The following is a 25,211-nucleotide window of genomic DNA, read 5'->3' as shown; positions in this document are numbered from 1 at the left end:
TTTATTGCCCTCGGTAGGCTGCTGTGGCGTCACAGCTCACAGCAACCTCCAACTCTTGGGCTTAGGCGATTCTCTTGCCTCAGCCTCCGGAGTGGCTGGGACTACAGGCACCTGCCACAACAGCTAGGTATTTTTTTTTGCAGTTTTGGCTGGGGCTGTGTTTGAACCCGCCACCTCCAGCATATGGGGCTGGCGCCCTACTCCTTTGAACCACAGGCACCGCCCACACCAGGCTATTTTTTTTGTTGCAGTTGGGCCAGGGCCAGGTTCGAACCCACCACCCTCGGTATATGGGGCGCCCTACTCACTGAGCCACAGGTGCCGCCCTAAATAACACTTTTGAAAAGTGACCCTCCCTTGGAGGTGCCCGTAGGTCAGTGGGTAGGGTGCCGGCCACATATACTGAAGCTGGTGGGTTCAAGCCCAGCCTGGGAATCCTAAACAACAATGACAACTGCAACCAAGAAAAGAGCTGGTTGTTGTGATGGGTGCCTGTATTCCCAGCTACTCAGGAAGCTGAGGCAAGAGAATCACTTCAGCCCAAGAGTTTGAGGTTGCTGTGAGCTGTGACATCACAACACGCTACAGAGGGGGATATAGTGAGACTGTCTCAAAAAAAAAAAAAGTGACCCTCCCAAATTTAGAAAACCGTGGGCCGGGTACAGTGGCTCACACCTGTAATCCTAGCACTCTGGGAGCCCAAGGTGAGTGCATTGCCTGAGCTCAGGAGTTTGAAAACAGCTTGAGCAAGAGCAAGACCCCATCTCTACTAAAAATAGAAAAATTACCAGGGCATTGTGGCAGTCATCTGTAGCCCCAGCTCCTCGGGAGGCTGAGGCAAGAGAGTCGCTGGAGCTCAGGAGTGTGAGGTTGCTGTGAGCTATGATGACTCCACAACACTCTACCCAGGACAACAGAGTGACACTCTGTCTCAAAAAAAAAAAAACAGCCAGGTTTGATTCTTTTTCTGTAATGGCAGAGATGCTCAGAACAAAAGGCAATTCCACTGGGAATCAGTATTCTGCGGCTTGTCCTAAGAACCTTACTGCCTTTTAATTTTACTAAGAATATTTAAAATAGACTAAAGTAGGTTATGGTTGTAATCAATCTTATTAAAACTCAGTGAATCTCCCCTCACCTCACTCCCACGGAAGGAGTGCATTTCTCTGCCCCACTTAGGGTTGAGAAGGTCGCTGTCGGTCTGTCTATGGCCAGGGGAAAGTGAGGGATGTGATGTGAGTAAGCTGTAAACAAACTTGCATGGTCTGGCTCAGTCTCTTGCACTTCTGTACTATGCCATGAAAAGAAGCTGCTAGGCCAGAATGAGGAAAGCCTAGAGCGCATTTACACCCAGACTATAGCCTGGAGCCAGGGCCAGCTGAGCCCGGCCACGTCCTGCAGAGCCACAGGAGTCTGAGAGTCCTGTAAGCAAGAAATAAAAGTTGGTTGCTCTAAACTGTTGGGGTTATTATTGAGCTTTATTGAAGCAAAACTTGACTAATACATGAATGAACAGCCTGGGACCCATTACCCAGCTTTACCAAATCTTGTCATTAATCTCATATTTGTTTGACATTCTTTTCTTTCTTATGAAATAAATCATTATAGAAAAGTACCCTTCATCTATCCCAACTACTCTTGGAGGTAGCCAGGATTGTGCAATTAGTGTTTATAGCATGTCTGTTTCAAATGTTCAAAGTATTCTTTAGCAGGTAAATGATACCAAGCTCTATGTCTCTTCTGCAATTCACTTCTTTCCCTCCCACCCACCCCACACTGTATTTCTGATTTGCTCACGTTGAACATTGGCTCCAGCCACTCACTTTACCTATTGTCTGTGTCTACTGCAGCCTATCGGTTCTCTGTTGATGGACATTTAAATTGTTAAATATGAACAATGTTACAGGGAGCATTCTTGCACACATCTTTCAGTTCTTTGCCTTTCTTTAAGTCCAAGTTCTCCTTCTTGTGGAATCAGTAGACAAGAAAGAAATACATGGCTGATTGAACTCTCACCCACACAATCTGTAAGTCATTTTATCCCAGCATCTCTTGCTCAACCTGCCACCCAGAAAGACCCCACAGTACCTCTGGCCTTGGGCACCTCTGATTTCCACCACTGGCCTCTGGTTATACGGCCAGTGCCCTAGGATTTGGTGGGAACATCTGGATGACCTTTCTGCTGCTCATTACACATCCTCCCAACAGTTCTTCACACTTTATCTTTTTGATCAGTAAATGATTTCAAGTGTCTGGTCAGGACTGAAATGTTGTCAAGAGAGTTAGAAACAGAGGAAGGAATGAAGACTGTTAATCGGCCTCTTTCTTCCTCACACAGCAATTTTTCTAACAGATGCAATTACATTTGAGAGCTGTAGAGAACAGAATCTTATGTTTTATTTCTTTATTCATCATTTTACAAATGGAATTCACTGTAAAAAGGAAATTGCCTTTGTAGTTCAGTTCTTCGGGCTGTATGCTGGAGTGCTCTGGGCTTCAGTTTGAACACCAGCTGCCGCTGCCACCTTGTTCCTGGCGGGATGGAGGCTGAGAAAGCAGGCTGAGTTCATTTAGATTCAATATATTTTTATTCTTTGTAAATACAATGAGTACAACCTTTTACCTTCACAAATCAGTTAATTCACTTTGTACAAGAAAAGTTTTACTCATCCTATGATAGTCCAAGTGCTGAATTTTTTTCTCAGTGCTAGTACCTAATAAATCAAAAGGTGAAAAGTACAGCAGCTATTTAAAAACGTTTGTTTCTACATTTCCATAAGTATAGAGTCATACCAAAGGAGCAGCTTATAGTGTGGGACGATGTGTGTGTGCGTGTGTGTGTGTGAGCGCGTGTGTACGCGTGCATTCAAGGCTTTACTAGAAACCAGAGTTTTCTGAAAGGCATTGAAGAGTCTCAGGCTGTTAGCAATGGATCAACCGAGAAACCACTTAGCATTCTCTCCTTGAAGTTCCTTCCGGCCTTGTGTCCATGTTCAGTTACTGCCTGGTGTGACTCTCTGAACCACGAGTTTGGACCCCCATTGCCTTTGGTTTCAGCACTATGTTAATGGGACAGCAATCTACCTCACTCCACTCATCTCCACTTTATTTGGTTTTGCTGTTTTTATTCATCCTCCCTTGACTTTTGTTTTGTTTTGTTTTTTAGTAAAGCTCTTCTATTTTGAGATGTTATCCAATCTGAAGTCCTGGTAAGAATCTCACTTTCGTCCACCAATTCCTTTGACAAGGTTGCCTGGCCTATGGTATTAAAAAAGAAGAAAAAGGAGAAAGAAAGAACAAAAGAAGGAAAAAGAAAAGAAAAAGAGAGAGAGGGAAAGCAAATCACATGTCATAAGCTACTTTTCACTTATTAACTCAGTCCTGAAGGCCACTTAATAATGTATTACAATAGGAGGGAAACTTTTGATAATACTTTTGCTTTAAAACCTAGCCATTATTTTCAAAATAAATGCTTCAACATAACATAGTTCTGAAGGCCGCAGTCTGATGTTATACACAGAGCTGTATTTGGTTACCCAACTTTATATGCAAAAAAGGAAAAGAAAGCACTACATGTGTTTCGGCTTTTGACAGTTGAGCATGATCTTCCAGGTAAGAGGCAGAATGGCACAGCCTGTGGCAACTCCCAATTCGCCCCCTCCCAGGGCACGGCAGCAGTGAGTTGTCTGTGCAGGTGGGCCTGCTGCACCTCTTTCCTTCCCAGCCGCCCTACCCTGGTTGAGGCAGCAGGTCATAGCTACTGAAATGTTTTGTTCAATTGGCATTTCTTCCTGAAGGCTACACATTCCCAGGTGTGTGTTTCCTGAAGGGTTTGTTAGTTGAGGCTTGTTCTTCATGGGTAGAAGTTCATCTGATACTGTCCCATCCTGAAAAGTGGGTACTTTGAGAGCTTAGATATCACTGGATTTGTACATATCTGAAAGCAGTCTCGTAATTGGCACGTTGCCGATGGTTTTTTTGAAAAACACTTCTTCTATGGTTGATGGGCTAATAGAACGTAAAGCTGGCAAAAGCAACAGGAGTTTTCCAAAGCGACAGGGTTGAGTGGGATATCTGGAATATGAGAAGCCATGAAATTAAGGTCAGCATGGAGTACTACTAGGAATTAATACTCATATCTTATACTTGAATACTCATCCCCTCCATATGATTTCCTGATTTGGGCCTCTGCCTGCCACAGAGTCCCAGACAGGCACAGCTGCCCCTGTTTTGCAGGTACATAGGCTACTCAAGGCATGGAGAACATAAACATTGCTGCCAGAATCACATGGAAACTCTCTATGTTAGCAAAGGGATTTTATTTGGAGAAGAAATAATTTTTAAGAAGCACGATACTAATTTTAAGTGCAGTGTCCATGATAAAACTAGCAACAGAATCCATGTTTTCTAATTCTCAAGGCTCCTTCCCTAGGCTAATTCCTTCAAATAAAATGGCTTCTTTTTCTAAGCAGTTCTCCAAATTATTATTCAGGCATTATACTTAGTCACACTCAGGAATAATTCTGTCCTTATTACACTGCAAATTAAAGACTAAGTTCTGTTGGGTGGCAGTGCCACCCAACTTTCATGTCAATGAAATTGGCACATAATTAAAGATGTGAGAAGTTGCTTAACAATTTCCTCTCTTAATGTCCAACATACATCTGTGCTCAGATGTGCAAGTTCAATTTTCTGCTGCCTTTAGATGCCTGTAAGACACTCCCCACTGCAGCCCTGATACTCTTTCAGCCAATAGCTGGAATCAGGTATCAACACACTTCCCAAAGAAGCTCCCTTGATTAAAACAAACAACCTAGAAGACCAAGCTTCAGGGACACGTACATATGCCTGTGACTGAGCCAGGTGTAACCCAAGCCACAAGGTGTGAGAGACTGAGGGATATCAAAGCTCCTTCAAAGGAGCTGGCTGTGTTTAACTGCCTCAGAACTTTGCCCTGCAAATAGAGTCCACAAGAGCTACTTTCATGCTTGTCTCTTAGCTTCAGGCACATAAGAGTCCCTCTCTTCAACCAGATACAAGGCTTCTAATTCATTCTGGGCCTCTGAGGACCTCAATTGGCTCTTTCAGTGCCCAGCTTTATGACCACACATGGACGGGGGGCCACCAGACCACATTTAATAACAAGGCGTGGAAATGGTGAAGCTTACCTACATTAAAAACCAAGCAAACAACAACCCTAAATGCCACTACTTGCTCTCCTTGTTGAATGTATCTCCTGCGTTTCCCAGATAGTAGCCCCAAGATCCATGTCTCCCTTTCACCTTGACAGGTCTTCTTTTCAACAGCTCTGTTACCCTTCCTAGGATTAAGCCGAGCAGAAATAATTCTGCAGTGAGTTGGAGGCAATGGCTGCCAAAACAATCTCTGCATGTCTTCAGCATCCACCCAAAGTGCCGACCATTTCCCACGGTGAGAAGTCACCGTGGGAAAGAATCACTTTCAAAAAGGATGGATTTTGTAGACTCCAGCCACAACCAACTCTTGATTTTCTGTGAATAGATTACCCACTCATCTACTCACCCACATCTTTTATTCTCTAGTTGGGAAAGGGAAGGTTAGTCAGTCAACAAAAATCAATTATCTATTATTTGTGGAGTACTGTACTACCCAGAAACAATAACAGTGTGTGTGTAAGAGAGAGTCTGACGGATCAAAATTATTTTTCTAGAGTGTCTATGCTGCTGACTTCATCCATTAGCAGAAACAACTAGAAGTTTCCTTTCAGGTTTAAATGTTTGGGGTCTATCACACAATTGTGATTTGATCTCTAGTTACAACTTATATTTTGTGTATAATGCCAATTTCTAACTTTCTCCGTATGTCTTAGATAATTAGAGCGAGAGCTTACAGAGCTGTAACATACATTTAGCGTAGTCTTAGTTTGTATGTTAACTTTTCTTTTCTTTCTTTTCTTTTTTTTTTTTTGAGACAGAGTCTCACTTTGTCACCCTTGGTAGAGTGCTGTGACATCACAGCTCACAGCAACCTCCAGCTCTTGGGCTAGGGCGATTCTCTTGCCTCAGTCTCCCGAGTAGCTGGGACTACAGGCGCCTGCCACAATGCCCGGCTATTTTGTTGCAGTTGCCACTGCTGTCTTAGCTAGCCGGGGACGGGTTCACCCGTCACCCTCAGTATATGGGGCTGGCACCCTACCCACTGAGCTACAGGCACCACCCCATGTTAACTTTTCAGTTTAATTTCATGCTTTTATTTTTTTCTAGACAGGAAGGTTCTACAAGAAAGTGTTCACTGATTTGAAGGGGTTAAGAAATAAGGCATAGTCATTTTTGTCATATGTATGACTCTATTTATAAATAGTAAAGTGTAGCTGATATCATGAAATAAGAGGCTCAGTGCCTGTAGCTCAGCAGCTAGGGCGCCAACCACATACACCGGAGCTGGCAGGCTCGAACCCAGCCTGGGCCTGCCAAATAACAATGACAACTGCAGCCAAAAAATAGCTGCACATTGTGGTGGGCACCTGTGGTCCCAGCTACTCCCGAGGCTGAGGCAAAAGAATCACTTAAACCCAAGAGTTTGAGGTTGCTGTGAGCTGTGATGTGATGGCACTCTATTGTGACATATTGAGACTGTCTCAAAAAAAAAAAAAGAAGAAGAAAAAGAAGAATTTCATGCCAAAACAGATATGTTTGGCTGAGCATGGTGGCTTATACCTGTAATCCTAGCACTCTGGGATTGCCTGAGCCAAAGCAAGACATTGTCTCTAAAAAAAAAAAAAAAAAAAACCTGGGCATTGTGGCCTGTAGTCCCAGCTACTTGGGAGGCTGAGGCAAGAGAATCACTTGAACCCAGGAATCTGAGATTGCTGTGAGCTATGAAGCCATAGGACTCTATAGGGGGCGAAAAAGTGAGACTCTGTCTTGAAAAATAAAAAAACAGATGTGCTCCTTCCATGAATAATTTTGTTGTTTGAGAGGTAGGGGAGATACAATGTACTTTTTGTTTCTGTAAAATATATTGCCATTGACCTGTGGTTGAGTCTCTCCGGCCACCCTCTCAGCAGCCCCTGTCCTGCCTCCACTTGCTCGCCTTTCCCCTCTTTCATCTCTAACAGCTCCTCTGCCAGTTTTCACCGCACACTTCTCCCTGCTGAAATCCTTCTGTTCTTCAAGAACCAACTCACATGTCCTCTCCTCCTCCAGCCAGCCTTTCCAGGGTTTCCTTCACCCTCTCCACCTAGACTTCACCTCTCCCACTCCCCATGTTGCTTTTCTCTTCTCTGATCTGACTGAGTGATGCCTCTGCCCACTTCTAACAGGGCTAAGGGGACCGTCTTATTTTTCTGGTACCCCACAATACCCACGTGGAGCCCTGCCCATGGCAAGTACTCAACAAAGGCTTGGCTAAATCATACCATGTTCTTCTTGATCTGGTGTACTTAATACCACGATGGCTCTTACATCAGAGCCCAGGTATGATACGCAAGTTAGTTTTTAGTGTGAAAAAAGTACCCAAATATTTACTATTCCATTTTATAATTTGGAACAAATATTAAGTGTCTGCTTACTATATCTCTCTCTCTTTTTTTGAGACAGAATCTCACTATGTCACCCTCAGTAGACAGCCATTTCGTCACAGCTCATAGCAACCTCAAACTCTTGGGTTTAAGTGATTCTCTTACCTCAACCTCCCAAGAAGCTGGGACTACAGGCACCCACCACAATGCCTAGCTATTTTTGTTGTTGTTGTCATTGTTGTTTAGCAGGCCCGGGCTGGGTTTGAACCCGACAGCTCTGGTGTATGTGGCTGGTGCCCTAACAACTGAACTTCGAGCACCAAGTATACTATTTATATATTTCACTGTGGATTTTAAATTTCAAACCATAGCGCTTTAATTTGGAAAAACAAATTCATGTGTACTATCTCTCAACACAGTTTCAATGACATTCTATGAACAGGGAACAGGATTATTCACTCAATATTCAAAAGAGGATTTATGATCGAAACAAGAAGATCCTAGCAGAAGGGATATCTCCCCAAATGGAGAATGTTGACTTGGAATTTTTCTGACCCCTTTGGCAAGGTAGGCATTAAAGGCCTCTACCCATTTGGTGTAGTTATTCCCAGCACAGTAGTTGTGGCTAATGTCAAGCTGATGCAGACCGGCTTTCATGGGTCCCTTTCAAGATTAATCTAGAGAAAAAACAAGAATAGCAACTCTATTCTAATTTCAAGTATACTATAGTGCTAATTTAGGAAGCTAATGAGGTCCCATTCTTCTTTTATTTTTTTCATTTGAAAATGCAATTAGAAAGCCATACCTCTTGGTGGACTTGGCCAATGCTGGGATAGGAGGAGTTTTGTTGGATTCCCAATGGCTGGGATTTTCTACAAATAGCTAAGAACAGCCTCTGCCAGTGGGCCCTGGTTGGCTAGAAGTAACTCAGTGCATGCTATGACTTGATACCAATTCACCAAAGCCAAACAACATAGTATGACAGATGACATAGTATGAAAAGATGACCTCTCTGGAAAATTCTCTGTCCCTTCTGCTAGGATCAGCATCTGAAGACATGTACTACCTTTTCTCAAGGATAATGTGACCACTCCCTAATATATCAGCCATACATTCTGACCTTTTTTTTTGAGACAGAGTCTCACTATGTCACCCTCAGGAGAGTGCCATGGCATCACAGCTCAAACTGTGTCCTCAAATGTCTTCAAACTCTTGGGCTTAAGCTATTCTCTTGCCTCAGCCTCCCAAGTAGCTGGGACTACAGGCTCTCACCACAACACCTGGCTATTTGTTGTTGTTGTTGTTGCCATTGTCATTGTTGTTTAGCAGGCCTGGGCTGGCTCGAACTTGCCAGCCTCGGTGTATGTGGCTGGCGCCCTACTCACCAAGCTACGGATGCCGAGCCCTAACCTTCATTTGTAACCTTTCCTATACCCATTCAGAATGTGTTCAAATGGGACAACTGTAATGTGTCTGACAGTGCTCTCACTTTGATCATTTAACTTCATTTGTTCCTCTCACCCACCCTGAGAGACAGAGAAGAACATAGATTCTAACTAAATTAACTGGCTGGCAACAGGAGAGTTAGGCCCAGTGTTTGAACTGGCTTGTTACTACCCTCACACATTCACAATGGAGGCAATTTTCTTTTTTTTTTTTTTTTTGTAGTTTTTGGCTGGGGGCCAGGTTTGAACTCACCACCTCCAGTATATGGGGCCAGTGCCCTACTCCTTGAGCCACAGGCATCGCCCAAAGCAATTTTCTTAAGTACACATTCAAGATGAACAAGGGTCACCTGGTATGGATGTAGCTGTTGAGCGTTAGCTGAGCCTCGTCTTGAAGGGCTGCAATGGCAGCAGCATTCCGGAAGCTTCTCAGTTCAGAACCGCTGTGTGTAGGAACTAGAAATGAAGACAGGAAACTGTGATAGGCGGGAAATGTTGTGGGAATGCACAACAGAATAGCAGGTCCCCACAACTATGGAAAATAGGGCCAGACTAAGAGAATCAGCCCCCTCGAAAACCATCAGCTCTTTTTGCAAAGGTCAGTCTGGACTTGGAGGTGGCTGAATTAGTGAGGTGGCAGAACTGGGGAAGGAGAAGAGACAGGGATGTATCTGCTTACCAGCTTTAAAAGTGACGATGCATTTCAGACAGGCAAATTCAGTAGCATCTAACCGGAGTTGTCTAAACCGAGCCACCACCTCTTGTAAAGCCTGTATTTCAGATATGATCTTGTTCAGCTTCTGGGAATCTGTGTTGTCACCATTCATGCCTGGAATAAAAATATGGGATAAACACTCTAATATAAAGGCATTTTCATGATTTAATATTGATTTTTGACAAAATCCTGCATATCAATATCTATTCCATTGTCACTCTAAGATATCTGATTCCATGTAAACTGGCTATATTGTATGAAAGTTAATATAAAATCTTCTCTTGGATGATAACAAACACAGTAATTTGCATTTAAATAACAATGCAAGCAGTCATGAATACAACAAAACAACATTATTTGCATTTAAATATAGATTTATAAATGACAGGTATACTCTATTGTTCATCAGGAATTTGTTATTCTTTACATGTTGTTCTTTTTTCAGTAATGTATTTTTATGGTAATTTCTACAACAAAGTCATTAAATTGTGCAATTCTTACCAGATACAGCCAGTAGAGTGTTAGCATCAACCGGAATGGCCCATTGTGCTATTCCTAGAACAAACAGTTCTCTCCAAGCATCTTCCAAAAGCATCAGCTGTCATACAATAGATGTATAATATAATATAGTGTGTAATTTATAAATTTATAAACAATTTCAATATGTAAATTTCCATTATTTTTAAAAGTGTTTTAAGTGCCTGTCTTGGTAATTTTTTTTCCTGAATATTCTAGCTTTCCTTTATTTTCCCCATATTTTCCTTTTTGAAAAGGTGCCTATAGATAGGCACATGCATTTGAGAGTCAGCCCTTCCAATTCCACAAAGTTTGCTTCTCTCAGAAAAGAATTTGCCCCTCTTGCCCTAATATCTGCCCATTCGAGACACCTAGAAACTTCTCTGGAGACCTGGGCTTTTTTTTTTTTTTTGGCCAGGGCTGGGCTTGAACCCGCCACCTCCGGCATATGGGACCGGCGCCCTACACGTTGAGCCACAGGCGCCGCCCGGAGACCTGGGCTTTATGAAATTGAAATATCATCAGCAGCTCAGCAGGTGGATTCCCTTCATATAGAGTGCTGATAATATCAAGGTTGAGGATTCTGGATGAAGCTGGCAGGTCTGGCCCCAGCTTCCTGGAGGGCAGAGGGGGCTGGGCTGGGGGTGATGGGGGTGGGGAGAGAGGGAGGGAGACACACATACACACACACACAACACACTAATTCCCAAGAGGCCTTTAGGGAAAATCTTGGTGTAATTATGTTAATCGGGGTTTGCTGAGTTTAACTCATCTCACTGTCTATTTTTCTGAGACTCATAAGTGGACAGCATCAAGGTGCTTGTCGTTTTTAGTCTAATAGAATGTGCTCCTGAATATTTAAAATGAAAATCTGTCTCCTTTTCCAGATTAATATACCAGATTCCACTTCACTGCAGTTTGCTTCTTGTCAAAGGATTTTTACCCAAGGTGTTTGGATTTAAGAGTATACAAATGCTTGCTTAGAGGAAAAAATAGACAATTTACACACACACGATACACATACACAGTGCAAATGATCAAAGCCAACCAGTAACCTGGACAAAGAGAGAACCTCACTACTAAAAAAAAAAAAAAAAAAATTATTTTAACCTCTCAAAAACCAGCTCATTCTGAATTATTTATGTGAAAGAATTTTATTTTGGGAAGCTAAGAGCTGAATCATAAAGGCTTATAACCAAAATCACAATTAGACCAAAAGGTTTAATTTTTCAAAATGCTTTATTTTTAGTTTTATTGCACTAAGTACAGGAAATAATTTTAAAATGCAAGGTAATCAATCTCTAATTCTGGCCATATTTGAAAGTTCAGGCCATGAAGAAAAATGACATCTCATGCTAGAAAATTAAATGTTTTTAACACCCTGCTGGGTCTTTCTGTAAGAAAGATACATTACATTAAGGGGCTCTATTATAATTGAATTAGGTATGAAATGAATTGACGAAATAAGTCTTTGGCTTTTAGAACTACTTTTTAACCTTTTGGGAAATTTGTCATTAATTTCCACAAATACACTGGTAAATGGCCAGTGGTTGCGAACATTCCATTTTCTTTCCTTCCTTTAGGGTTAGGAAAAAACGATGGCAGAAGCCATTTCCGATATTCCCAACAACAAAACTTCTGGGTTTTGATACAATGCAGTTTTTAGCTGCACACACTTTCCCTCCTCTGAATGTCATTTACAACCACAGAATTATGCAAACTACCTGTTTGTTTGCAAAACCTCTAAAAGCACATAAGGAATAAAGGGAGAGCCCATCCTGCACCTTTGATACTACATACTGAGAAATGAATGGCCAAAACCAAGTATTGCAGTGGAGATATAAAGCTGAAAATATAAAATAAACAAGTTCCAAAAATCTCATGAGAGACTCTTATCACCTTCTATTTCTGCCATTTCCAATATTCTCAGAAACATTGTTTTATTAAGTTTTAAAAACCATTTTAAAATTTAAGATTAAATTTGACGTTTCAATTAAACCACAAAAATAAAAAGATGATGTTCTAGTATGTATTCTTTTCACAGACCAGCTCCAGCTTCCCTGAAAAAACGTAATTACATTTCTTACTAAGGATTACATAGGTAGATATGAACCCATAAAAAGAAGCTAATAAAAAGTTTCCTCATTGCTTTAAGAATAGACACTTGCTTTGCCTTGGTGATTTATCCAGAGGCCATGGCCTTCTATGAACGAGACTGAACACTGTTATTTCTTTCCCAAACCCTTTTCTCCCAAGATCTCAGTGTCCTGGTGGTCATACCTGGTCTTGCAAAGACAGTGTGGAGAAAGCTGGCACACTTTTAGCCCACTTGATGCTCATAAAGAGAAGCCTGGCAGCTGATTCACACACCGACTCTGTGGCCACTTCATAGAGATACATTGGGGTTCCATTCACTTCATGGGGGTACTGAAAGGGGAAGAAAGAGAGGCACTTGGAGTTGAGTAAATCACAGCTTTGAAAGAGGAGCCAAACTTTTAATTTCTAATTAAGACAAGGAAAGGGATAAAAAAGGAATTTGGATGTTCTGCTTAAATGCACAGTTGCCATTGGTGAGTAAAAAACAAAACATCTACAGAGTCTGGGATGTAATACTTGTTGGGGGAAGTCGGTTTCCACTCTTTGGGAGCCTTTCCCTTCCAGAGGGGCCTTTGGCTTTTCTATCCCCTGCAGCAAATTTTCCTTGGGCTGAGCCAAGTGCCAGGCCTGGCTCCCAATTTAGACAAGAGCTGCTTGCGTTTGTGTAAATAAAAATAGATGTGAAAAAAGTATAAATTAATAGGCATCCCAACACAAATATGCATATGAGTATTTTTAGAAAGGATTAGTATATTATGGAAATATTTCAATTAGACATCTTAATCATTCACAGAGCATTCCCATTCATAACTGACAACATATTCATAACACTACTTTCCCAAGCTTATTATACACATCAAGGGTAAGAAAGCAATATTAAATATTGTGTGTTTGCATGTGCCCAGGTGTTTGGCTTCCCTGCAGAGTGGGGCTGCAGCTGGCCCTCCACTGGGGAAAATCCTAGGCCCTGGAGCAGAGCTTTGGGTAGGTATCAGCTGGAGGCCTGGAGGGCAGTCCCTAGGTGGCAGCCTTTCCAGGTGGTGCAGGCTGTGGCCCTGCTAGCAGGGGTTCAATCCTGGTGTAAATTCACCTGGCTTAGAGATGATAGAGGGGAAGATGGAAAATGAACTCAAAGTTTTCAAACTATCTTAACAGTGTGAGCTCCACATTTCTCTCTTGTATCCATGGCTTTGCCCAAGGTTATAGATGCCGAGATTTGCAATTCTGGGGCTCTTCCTCCATCTGCAGCCAGCTTCTTTCCCTTAAAAACAAACGTTCTTCTGGCCTCCCAGGACTCCTGAAGCTGCCCTGTGGGCTTAAGCTCGGGCTCCACCCACCACCAGTCACCAGTGGATGCTGCCTACAGGCTCGTGGGCTCCACCCCAGAACACCTGAAAGGGAATTCCTGGGGGATGGGAACAAAAGTCCACATCTGTGGCCGCTCAGAGGTTGACCCCTAACTACAGTTTGAGTATCCATCGCTCAACAGGAGCGAGCATGAGGGCTGGAGCACCCAGGAGGTCCCTCCGTCTTTGGTTCGACCCCAGTCACAGCTCGAAAGACTGGACGCGCCCCTGTCCCCCTTTCGCTCCGAACGAGTCTATCTGGGGCCCGCAAGGCCGCTGACCTTGGGTGTGGGCTGAGCCAGGCTCACAAGGGTCTGCCGCTCTGGGGTGGCAGACACTGCGGCCAGTTCCAGGCTGTGTGGCTCCAGTTGTGTCACCGCGGTGAAGAAGGCGGGCGCGGGTAGCGCCGCCGAAGGGAAGTGCGCGGCCGCCCCGTCCTCCTCCTTGTGCCCTCGGAAGTAGAGGGCCACCTGCTTGCGGATGGTGGAAGTCCGAGGACCCCGCTCGTGCTGCACTGCTGCAGAGACAGACAGATGGATGCACACCCGTGATCAGAGAGGCCACAACACCAAGCCACTGCACTGACCCTGGGCCGGATGTCACGTCTGGGCAGCCAAGATCGCCCAACAGGTAAAGAAAGGGAGGGAGCGAGAATGGGAGAGCGGAAGGCGCTCTGAGATCCTCTAACCAACCTCCACGCTGTACAGATTGGAGAGCTGGGGCTGAGAAGAGGAGGAGCCTGTGTTCATCCAAAGTGCCACGATAATGGCAGAACCTTGAGCAAGACTCCAGTTTCCTCCCCAGCCCCTCTGAGCGGGAGAAGCTAGGTATACTCGCCCCCCTCTAAGTGGGAGAGGGAGCATCAGGCCCTCTTGGCAGGCTGTCTCTGCCCAGACTTTCCCACTTCTGTCCAACATCGACTGCTCCCAACCCCCAGCCCTCGCCCCCACAGAAATGGCATTTGGCCCCAGAGACCCAGGAGAAAAGAATCCGAGCCCTGGGGACGTTGGGGGATGGGACGAGGGAAAGCCTGTCTCCCAAGTGTGATAGAGGAAAGCGGGGGAGATGTGACTATTACCACCAACAGTTTAAATGAACAAATTAATTCAGAGCAACCTTCCGCCCGCTGAGCTTGACAACTTGTCAATACACAAACTCAACAGGTTGGACGCTCTGTCCTGCTTCTTGCTCTGTGAAGGAAGGAGCTTTCTCTGATAGACGTGGTGCCTCCTGGATCTGCCGCCTGGCCTGGGCCCCTGCACCGCAAAGCTCACCACGCGAGCTGTTCTGGGCCCGCGGCGCCCTCCAGCCGGTGACTCCTGCTCCCGCCTGGGCTGGAGCGCCCCCGCCAGGTGGCGACTGGGGACGCAGCGTGCGCTCAACCGCCAGACCTGGCTCCTGATCTAGTTCCCGCTGCACGAGGGGCGGGTGTCCCAGGCACCCAAAGGCGTCACCGGCCTCTCCAGGCCTTTTCTCTCTTTTCTGTACAACAGACCCCGGAAAAGCCCAGATGGGCCCAGTAGGCGTACTGATCTTCACATCTTGGTGACTTTGCAAACAATAGCTCGAAATTCATCGTTTTTAAGTCTATGCCCTCCCTCCTCCAACACGCCCTTGTCTTCCAGACCCCAAGATCTCCTCCCAGGGAGACTGCAGGCTTCTAGATCCTAGGAGAGGCTAACAGGCTGAGAGTTGGCCAGGAAGAGCTGCAAAGAGGCGAGAAGAGGGATTAGGAGAGTGGGGGTGGTTTTAAGGGCGCAAGCTTCCGAGGTGGGCATTGGCTTTGCCCTAGGGAGCTCATGGAGTCCCAGCGGGATCATGCTGAGAGGCCGGAAGGATACACCTGAAAGCCCGAATCCAAATCTCAGTATATGGAAAGAGGCGCTGGAGAGATGATTTACATGCATAGGAGTGCTATGTATTTTCTGTACATGTAATTTACTTACTACTCAATCAACATTAGAGGAATAAAGGGATGTACTGATTACCATCCTTGTTCATGTTGACTTCCAAACACTTCTTCAGCCGACAGGCTCTGCACTGGTTTCTGTGTGTCTTGTCCACCGGGCAGCCTCCCTGGAACAGAGCGCAGGAGGTCAGCGGCCCCCCGGGGCCTTTAGGCTGCAGACTCCAAGCTCGCGGCCCGCGGGGGCAGCGGCGTGGGGGAGGGGCCGCAAACCCTGGAGCGGCGAGCCTGGGTCAGGGAAACGCCAGGGCCTTGGGCACCAGCAAGGCCAAGTGGAGAAGGAGCTGAGACTTCCCAGGCCACTGCCAGAGGACCAGTCCCCCACCCCGCGGAAACAGACAAGAAAAAGTCCTCCAAGCGGGTCCTCCAAGGATCAGAGCGCCAGGTTTTCTGGATCCCCAAGCGCGGGGAGAAGCTCGCTAGGGGGACTTCCACCAGTAGCGGAGTGGTGGAGCAGGGATCAGACTTTTCAGGACCGAAGACAGCGACCCAGCCCCAGAGTCGGAGGCCTCTGAGCTCTGTTGGCCGCAGACTTTCGGGTCAGCGTCCACGCCACGCCCCTTCCCGCCGATTGCTCTTTCCTCTCTGAGTACTTGAGTCTACTCTGTATGTCGCTGTCTGGATGTGCCCATTTACCCGTCAGATAAATCTCTCCCATTTATTCTTCACTCTCCTGTTGCCTCACGTTTGCTTTTGTATTTGAAGCCATCCCTATAACCATCTAGTCTTAAAGACTAGCGGCAGCCCAGCTTCATGGAAATATAGCCATTCCTGGAAGACGAGGCCAAAGTCAGAGTGGTTAGGCGGGCAAGACCTCCAAAAGGTGCGGGTGGGTAGGGAAGAGCCCAAGGCCTGGGCAAAAGCTAAAAATGCCCACTATGTAAATATAACCAGGAAGATAATGTGACACACCGTCTGACGAAATAACATGAACTGAGATTATTGGCACAATAAAAATGTTGTCACTTCTTTAGAAGTATATATCTGAGATCCATGAGCAAATAAATATTTCATCTAATGCAAGTTTCCGAAAAAATATTGGCCATTAAAAGAAGAAATCTACGGATGAAGTTTCTTTTACAGTTTATTCAGCACTAGGTGTCATTACTGAGGGGACATATACATAGATACATAGTCACATATGCTATGAGTTGTATGCGCAGAAAATATCTAAGAAGTTTGGTGCTCTGCCCTATTTATATAAGTTGTTACTGTTACATTTATAGTGGCAAGAGAATAAATAAATGAATTTATATTTTGCTTCATAGTCTCAAAAATTTATATATTCTGTAAGTACTATTTCCTCCCCTCCACCCCCCGAAATATCCTTTAGGGGAAAATTACACACTAGAATAAAGTTTTATGAAATCACACCCCTCCAATTTAAAATATGTTGATGTATTTAAAATTACAGTGGGACAGAGTTTCATAACCATTTTTAAATATCCTCATTACTGTTAATGATAAGTTGAAATATTATTTGGCTAACTTTAGAATCAAAGAGAGAAAGGAAATAATTTTTTGTTCCTAAGTGAATTCTTCAGGGCATCTTTGCTGGACAATGTAATAATTCAATGTAAAAAGGTTTTCAAAACTTATTAAATATAATCATATGCCTGTCTTCAAATGTGATCTTTCCAGGATTCTGATAAACATGCAAATGCAAAACGGAAGCCTTCATTAGTTCTTTAGTGTGTCTTCAAATCAGACCAAATGTACATAAATATCTGGTACCTGAGAAAAGGATGAGTGCCTCAGCTCTGAGCATTTATTCTGTTTGCAAGGAGAGGAACACCAGCCTGATGAGTCTATTATTGCTCCTTTAAAGCACTTGGACTGATATCAATGTGTTTGAATTGATAGCCATCCCATTTTAAAATACAAGCATAACATCTGAAATTTTGATTCCCCAATTCTGTGCATTGCATAAAAGTAAAAGACAATCTAAGTAGAAGCCTGCTCAAATCTGACAACTCACAGTTAATCCCATAATCCCATGGAACTATGGGGAGACAGTCCTGTGTATGTATAATGTGTCTATATAGTGAAACTAGAAACTCATACAGGTCTGAGTATTCAAACAGGTAACGGTGCTAGAGAGTTTGGAATAACTTACTCAAATCCAAATGTCTTCTTGCTTTTGCTATTTATTCAAATCTATCAAAAATTGATTTGAGCAGACATGACCTCAGAAAAAGATGTCAGAATAATTCATTAGCACCAGATAAGTAGACAGTGTATGCATATGTGTATGTATTATATATTTATTTAATGAAAGTGTTTTACTATTTGGTTAGCAAAGAATAATACTTGACTAACGCACTCCCTGGGGTTTTCCTGGGAGTGATGGTGGAGGCCTCTGTGCCGAGGGTTTGCACACCTGGCTAAGGAATGGGAAAAGCATGGAACTAAAAAGTTAATCTCCTAGGTGAACATAAGCCTACTACTGAGCTCCAAACTGAGCTGGAAGGATTCTGCTCACTCTGGAAGGTCTGGCTCACATAGCCCAGGCCCTGACTCCTCTGTCTCTTTGACACAGGTCTGTCTACTGAAGACCAAAGCATAACAAACTGGACACATCTTCTAAGCATAGAAGGAGGAAAAATACATAGAAAGCTTGGAGAGGATCCCAGTTGTACCTTCCTTTCCAGCCTTCCCTTCTTCTTCACCCAACCCTTTTGTGACAAAAGCCTAGCTAAAGTCACATGGGTGCACCATGTATACTTCCAGAGCAGCCCTGCTTCTCTGAAGTTGAAAGGAACAGTCCCTCACAGAGAATGGTCTCTTGCTTCCAGAGAGGCCAACACTCAGTTTGGATTTCAGCTGAAGATGGTAGTGACCTTGACTCAGATGCCCTATGTGCCTTTTACTTCGGCCTTCTATCCTAGGTAGGCAGTAGGTAGGGGACTGAGCTTGGATGATGCTAGGAATGGGGGTAGGGATAGACACCCAAAATAACATAGCACTTTCTCCTGCTTGGTACTTGCAATTTAGATTCTAAAGTTCCTTAAGTCCCCTGGGCCAGCTTTATAGCCACTGGGTGTGGGCCTTACCCAGGGTCAAATCTGTCAGAGGAGTTAAAAAAAAAAACAAAAAAGAGCAGGGCGGCTCTGGCATTCAGACTTCCCCTGCAAACTCGCCTGCCTTCCCTTACCTCTCCCAGTCTTCTCCCAGCCGGAGTTGAGACAGGATGGAGGGGAGAGGTCAGGGCCTAGTCTCTGCTCAACAGCAGGGTGGTGGGGAAACTCAGAGGATACCTTGGCACAAATAAAGCAGAGAAGAGGCAGCAGAGAGGAGCTGGGCACTGTAGTCCAAGCTAAGGTACCTGGTTTCCAGATTTGCAGACATACGTCCTATTCCTTCGGATACTCCGTTTGAAAAATCCCGAGCAGCCGTCGCAGGCGTAGACTCCGTAGTGTTTCCCCGAGCTGCGGTCGCCACACACTTTGCAGGGGATATCTAAAATGCGGCCTGAAATCGCAAGAAATACAGGGAAGGGGGAAGGGAGCAGAGGGAAGGGAAGGGAGAGGGAGACGCTAAGCAATCTGACCTCTGAAGGGATTAGCACCGAAGCTGCGGTAAAAGCAAATAATGAAGTGATTTTATAGCCAAACTTTTTTTCCTTGAGCAAGTGTCAGTTTCCTACAATGAGCATTATTCATGCACCGCTACATGTATTTGGGTCTCCTCTAATCGCCGAGACCCATTTTGGAATAAAAGATTACAGCAGGCCGGGGCGGTAGCGCGGCCCTTCGCTGCCTTTCTGCTCCGCGGAAAGTTTGGCCGCCTCCCTCCTTCGCTCTTGCATTTAACAGAGAAAGTTGTTAGTGAGCTCGCGAGGAGACAAACTTGAAATGTAAAAGAGAAAAGAAGAAAAACAAACACGGCTGGAACTAGGGATGGCAGCTGGAAGGCAATCGAGTTTTCTCTGAGCTCTGCGCTGGGCGGTTGTTATTATTAGGATTATTATTGTAATGCTAATACTCGGATTATTAATGATAATAAGGGTAGTGGTAATTGCCCAACTTTCCCTTTACCTATTAAAAAACGCCTGGTGAATCGCTTTTGAGACATTCTTTCTTTCAGGAAAAAATCATTTTCTCCCCAAAGTAGCACTGGGCTAGGCCAGTGAGGAGAGAGGGGCGTGCGTCGTCCATTCTGAGCGGGTTAGTGTGGGAAGTGGGAGGCCTCTTCTCCCGAGACCCGGCCTCTTCACACTTGGTCCTCTGCGGGTCTTTTCCCCCTGCTTTCCCTGCCGCCCTGGGAGGCTGATTTTTTTTTTTAAAGGGATCTGACTGATTTCTCTAAGCTGTTTCCCCCCACCCTCTGGACCCCAACTCAAGAGAACTTTCCCAGGAATCCCCTCTAAGTCTCAGTGGCCTCGCACCTCGGAGGAGTGTTAGGGAGAAGATAATATGCAAATATGCAAAAAAGGAGGAATTATTTTTCTCTAAGGTTCAAGAGTCCAACAAGTACCTGAAGGGGTTTATAGGGACTTAGAAATGCTACCTTCCCCAAAGCAAAGGGGGTAGTAAAGTGTTAACTTTATTAACCTTTATTTTTTTTAAATAATAATAGTTAATAGCAATTAACTTATTAACACTTGATTTTCCCGTAGCTTTCCAACCGAAGGCCTCCAGCCCGGCCCCGGCGGCCTCAGGCCTCTTTGAAACTCGACAGCTGCTCCCAGGAGCATTTGAGATGCGGAGTGAGATTAGGTTAGGGTGTGGAGAGGCAGGGGTGACAATTACTGTTGTCCAGGGGCGTGGGGGAGGTGAGAGGAGGCGCGGGAAGGGCCCGGGAGGCTGCAGAGGTGGAACCCTGTTGCAGGACTCCGAGGCGTAAGGGCTGGCTGGCTAGCACCCCGGGCCGGTCTCGGCCTCAGGTGGAGGGGGGGACTAGGCGGGCGGCCGTGCTGGGTGGGAGTGTTCAGTAACAACTAGGCTTGGCTCGGGTAATTACAACCCCGCCGCAGCACCTGCCTATAGAGCTACCAGTGACCCGTCAAAAAGAGTAGCATGGGAATTCGGACGACGACAAAGGCGGGCAGGGGAGGCGCGCGGCGAGGAGGCCACCAGCTAGGCGCCCCCTCTCCCGCAGGGAGGGCGGGGGCACTATGTTTTGGGAGGGAGGGGCTGGAAAGAGCCAGGAGAGGCCACGTTGGGTCTTGTCCTCCACCCCTCCAGCCTGTCACTGAGCCCAGCAGAACTTATGGTCACTCAGGAGGCAGGGTCTCGAGCTCTCCGAACGACATTCACTCCGGAAGCAGTAAACTTGGTTTTGGTATTTTGCAACCATCTTCCTCTGCGTAACACAGCTCTCTGGCCGCATTGGGTCCAGGATTGCAGCCCAAGCAATACTGCAGCCCCAGCTGTCCTCTTCCCCGTGGCAGTATGGCTGATACCATTATAAGCTTGTGGGAGGAGCAGTGGCGGGACCTCTCGCCTCCACTTTCCATCAGGACACGAGACCCATGACATGCATCTCTGGAGAACCCCATGAGAACGGAGGGAAGACCCAGAACAGGCTGAATGACTTTCCTCAGACTCCCGGGGCCAGGCCTCCGGGACTGTCGCGCCCTTAGGCCGCCACTGACCGCGGGTGGGCTCAGCCTCGGGCAGACCTCGGAGTCGGGGCTCCTGCAGCAGATTAAAGCCCGGCAACCAGGCTGGGGCGGGGCACAGGAGGGAGGGACGCGAAAATTCCAGGGCATAGCGGGTCTGTGCCTCAGACTCCACCACCCATCCACGTTGAGGTGACTTGGGGTCACGAGACAAGCTGGTTGACCCGGTTGCAAAGCTCCTCTCATTTAGCAAGCCGAGCGAGCTCCGACGTGAGGCGAGCTGGAGTTTCCTGAAGCTGGAAAACCGTTCTTAACTTCCCTCGCCAGGGGGTCCCCTCGGGGCTTTTTGTGTGTCATAATTGCCTAAAGATATATGGCAGCTTCGATTACTGTAATTACCATCAGGGGCTGTTGAAAGAAGTTAGTCTGAGCGGCAGGGGTGACTGCCCAGGGTCTTGTTACCACCCAGACGGGTGACATCGTTCTGCTCTCCAGCCAGGCGAAGCCAGGCAAGGCCGGGGCTGCAGACCTTGCTCCTGGCCCAGTCCTGAGCCAGCCCGCTGCGCGCCGACCTCCTTGCCGCCCAGGGCCGGAGAGCGGCAGGTTTCGGGTCTGCCGCACCCACCGATCTCCAGGGGGCCTGGATGCAGCGGCAGCGCGGGCGGGGGCCGCTGTCCTGCGGGCTGACAGAGACCTCCGCAGTGGCCGGCAGACCTGAGCGGGGGCTCGGGACTTCCTTGCTGAGCCCAGGATTTGGGGAAGTTGAAAAGCTCCAAAGTTTCCTCAGTGTGCCCACTAATCTTTCTCTCCCCTAGTTCCGGGTCGTCTGTGTCCTAGCCCACAGAGCTCAGTGCAGCCACAGGCATGCAGTGCTTCCCACCATCCCTTCACTTTCCAGCCCTGGGGTCTCTGCAGCCCGAAGTGGGCGAAGGAGCCAGAGGCTCCTTACTTCCAGGGGTAGAGGCGAGGGCCTGTCCCAGGGTAAACGAGCCAGGAGGCCTGAGTAGGCCCACCCAATTCGGTTTTTGCAGTGGAGGCTCCGGAAAGCAACAGGAAAGGACTCCTTCTGTGCCCTCCTAGGAAGGACATTCACACCCGGCAACAGAAAGCCAGCTTCCCAGAGTCAAACTTCGAGGACCAGTGTAGGCCCAGGCTAAAGGGAACCACCAGTCCCAGGAAAGGAAGGGTCTGCTCTACATTCTGGCCACGGTTAAGGCTCCTTCTTTCCTCCCTTTGCCCCAACTCTAAACATTTCTCTTTTTCTGTCTTTGCTCTCGTTCATTTTGCTTTAATTTTTTACACGGCAACACCAAACCAAAACAAATGGACAAAGTGAAAACACAACCTACTTCTTAGCAGTGGGGGAAGGCGGGCAAGGGGCGGGAATTGCATCCCACTTGAGTGAGACTTCATTATCAGTCCTCAGAAGTATCTCTGATTCTCCCAACTTTCTAAGACTCAGGACAATGAGGATCAGTGAGAGGGAGGAGGAGGGAAGGAACGCACATAGCGCCAAAAATGCTATAGGCGAAAACAAGGCCGGTGGCGGGAGAACTCTGGGGCGTGGGGACTGCGGCAGCGGCTGCCCTCCACCCTGGACCCCGGAATCGCAGTCTTTGGCCACGGGAAGGCGGGAGCTGAAATATTCGGGGGAAAATCCTAGAATGGCGGCCGCGTCTGCTCCACGCCAGCTCAGGCCTGCACATTCTCGGGTTCCGCAGGCACCGTGCACGCAAATGCCATCGCACACACTCGCAGCCCCGCACCTCTGCGTCGGGGGTGGGGGGGGCGGTAGTGTTAGAGGTCAGCCGCGGCTTGGCGAGGGGTAGGAAAGGCATCAGCTCAGGAAGTTCGAGGAAGTAGAGAGGCGCACTGAGGGAGCAGGCCGCTCACTCCTGCCTCTGCTGAGCCCCGGCTCGAAAAGTCCTTGGGATTAGGGATTTGGTCCTCTCTTTGCTAGAGTAGTTCGCCATACTTTAAATTCCCCAGTTATGACCTACGCGGATTTAGGATTAAGGAAAATGTGACTTTTAAATTGTTTCTGCTTCCCAGTTTGCAGGATTATTTGAAATAGCTAGAAACGGGGTGCAGAGCATTCCATTCAAAATCCGCTTTGCAGAGTTGCTTTTGCGCGCTGGAGCTCGGAGTTCTGAGCTAGTGTGTTTATTGTGCTGCCGCCTGGAGCTGAGGCCCAGTTCCCGCCCCCGTGGCCCCACCCGCACAGCACCTGGCGGCTAAATGGAGGCAACTCGCCCGACTGGTGGGCTGCGCTGGCCTCAACCTTCCCACCACACCAGAGAGAGAGCGGGTATCGAGCAACACAGAGGCAACGAAATTGCTCTCCCCTCACCACGAAACGCTCCAACTCACGGTCTTCAAGGAGCTGGGCCAAAGCTCACACGCCCGCTGAAGTCCCTCTCCCGGGCAGGACCTCCCGGCCTCCCCGCTCGCCTGCCCCAGGCTGCGCACCTAGGCCCCGCGGCCGCCAGAGAGGTACCCACTTGTTGATCCTGCCGGCTTGCTCATGCTGGCTGTCCCGGGACGGAGCGGTTGGTGGGCGCTGCCCGAGTCCCGGCCGGCAGCGCCCGCCTCGCCGCCGGGCGCTGCCGCTCTCCAGCTGCCCTCCAGCCTGCGAGGCTCCCAGGCCGGACAGGTGGGTGTCAGTGGCTCGCTGCGATGCTCCCTGGGCGCTCAGAATTCGTTCCACAGTGGAAATTTAAGCATTCTTAAGTTTCTTCCCGGCTCTTGCAAAACTGCAGCTGCTGGGAATGCTGCTTGGTATGGACACACGCAGGGACAGATGGAGAGATGGACAGGCAGACCGAGGAAGAAGGGAGGACAGCCAGAGAGGGATGTTGAAGAACGGAGATGGAGACACGAAAATGGTCTTCCTATGGAGCGATAAGGGGAAAATCCCTCTCTTTCCCCATTCCTGTCACTCAGTCTTCAACCTCTCCCCTCTACATAGGAATGTAGAGTGTGGGCAGATCTCTACAGACCGCCGGTCTTCCAAGGGAAGAGGGAAACACAACCGCAGTCTCAGAGGTAGATGGGCTCCGCGCCGCCGGAACCCGAGCGCGGGGTGGGAAACTAGATTGCTGGGAAATCCTCCGAGGGAAGAGGCGGCAAGGTCTCGGTTTCCGGGGAGAGCCGCGCATGCAGCCGCAAAGGGTCCCCGAAGTTCATTACCCCGTGACTTTGTGCCTGTGGCTGCGGGCTGGGTCCCCTGTAATATCTCCAGAAGCGCTCTGACAGGCAGCCGCGGGGAGGGGAATAGGGCGTCCCTGGCCCACTTAGCTTTTCCCCCAACTCCTGGCGGGGTCTGACGTCAGCCATGTGCGGGGAGGGGATGGGAAGAGGGAGGGGGTTAAATGCTAATGATATTAATGAACCTCCAAGCGGCTCCCAAAGAAAATGCAGGCGCTCTGGGAGCTGACGAGTTAGAAAGTGTGAATATGGGAGTGTGGCTCTGTGCGTGCGTGACGGTGAGGATGGTGCGGCTCGTAATAAAAATGAATTATTATATTTCATGGCAAAAAGGGAAGGGGAGGGCTGATGGGGCTTTCTCAAAACGCTTCACCTCCCCCCCCCAACCCCCTCCAGAGTGCCAGACAGATTCGTGGAAGAAATTGGGTAGCTGGGTGTTTGTGTATGACTGTGCGCGCCGGACGTGGCCATGTGAGTTCATTCTTGGTCCCGTGCCCCTTCTGTTGGGTAAAACTTGGATCTGGCCCGAGGTGAGTAATTTATTCATTTTGCAACTATCTACGGAGAATCTGAGCTGAGGACACGGTGTACAGACTTGGGGCCTGGGATGGGGTCTTCCGGAGGTTCCGCATTCCTGCGGCCTTCTCATGGTCGGTTTGGGCACCAGCCGAGGGGAGGGCGCCGCCAGCTTCTCCAAGCAAAGCCGGCCCATCCGGAGCTGGGCGAAGCTCCTGTGGTCTCCATTATTTTGCACTGGGGGCGGGGGCAAAGCTTTTCCTTCGCCGCCGCGGCTCACCGCCTGTGTCCAGCGCCTGCTCCCGCCCTCCCGGCCACGGGATTGCGCAGAGCCTCCCCACA

General features: G+C 47.5%; 1 protein-coding gene across 1 annotated transcript; it reads right to left on the bottom strand.

Annotated features, from left to right (window-relative positions):
• Nucleotides 1-2,565: 2,565 nt before the first annotated feature.
• NR2E1 (nuclear receptor subfamily 2 group E member 1) lies at nt 2,566-24,421 on the bottom strand. The gene is made up of 9 exons (XM_053590849.1): nt 23,648-24,421; nt 18,909-19,054; nt 15,606-15,693; nt 13,899-14,134; nt 12,455-12,601; nt 10,160-10,256; nt 9,623-9,772; nt 9,294-9,399; nt 2,566-4,074 (listed from the first exon to the last, which is right to left on the bottom strand). Exons 1-9 carry the CDS (start codon nt 23,670-23,672, stop codon nt 3,912-3,914), a joined length of 1,158 nt encoding a protein of 385 aa, XP_053446824.1. The 5' UTR covers nt 23,673-24,421; the 3' UTR covers nt 2,566-3,911.
• Nucleotides 24,422-25,211: the final 790 nt, after the last annotated feature.

This window comes from Nycticebus coucang, chromosome 5 (assembly GCF_027406575.1).
Source record: "Nycticebus coucang isolate mNycCou1 chromosome 5, mNycCou1.pri, whole genome shotgun sequence".
Lineage (NCBI taxonomy): Eukaryota > Metazoa > Chordata > Mammalia > Primates > Lorisidae > Nycticebus > Nycticebus coucang.
The sequence above is the reverse complement of the archived record's forward strand: the minus strand, read 5'-3'. Positions and strand labels throughout refer to the sequence as shown.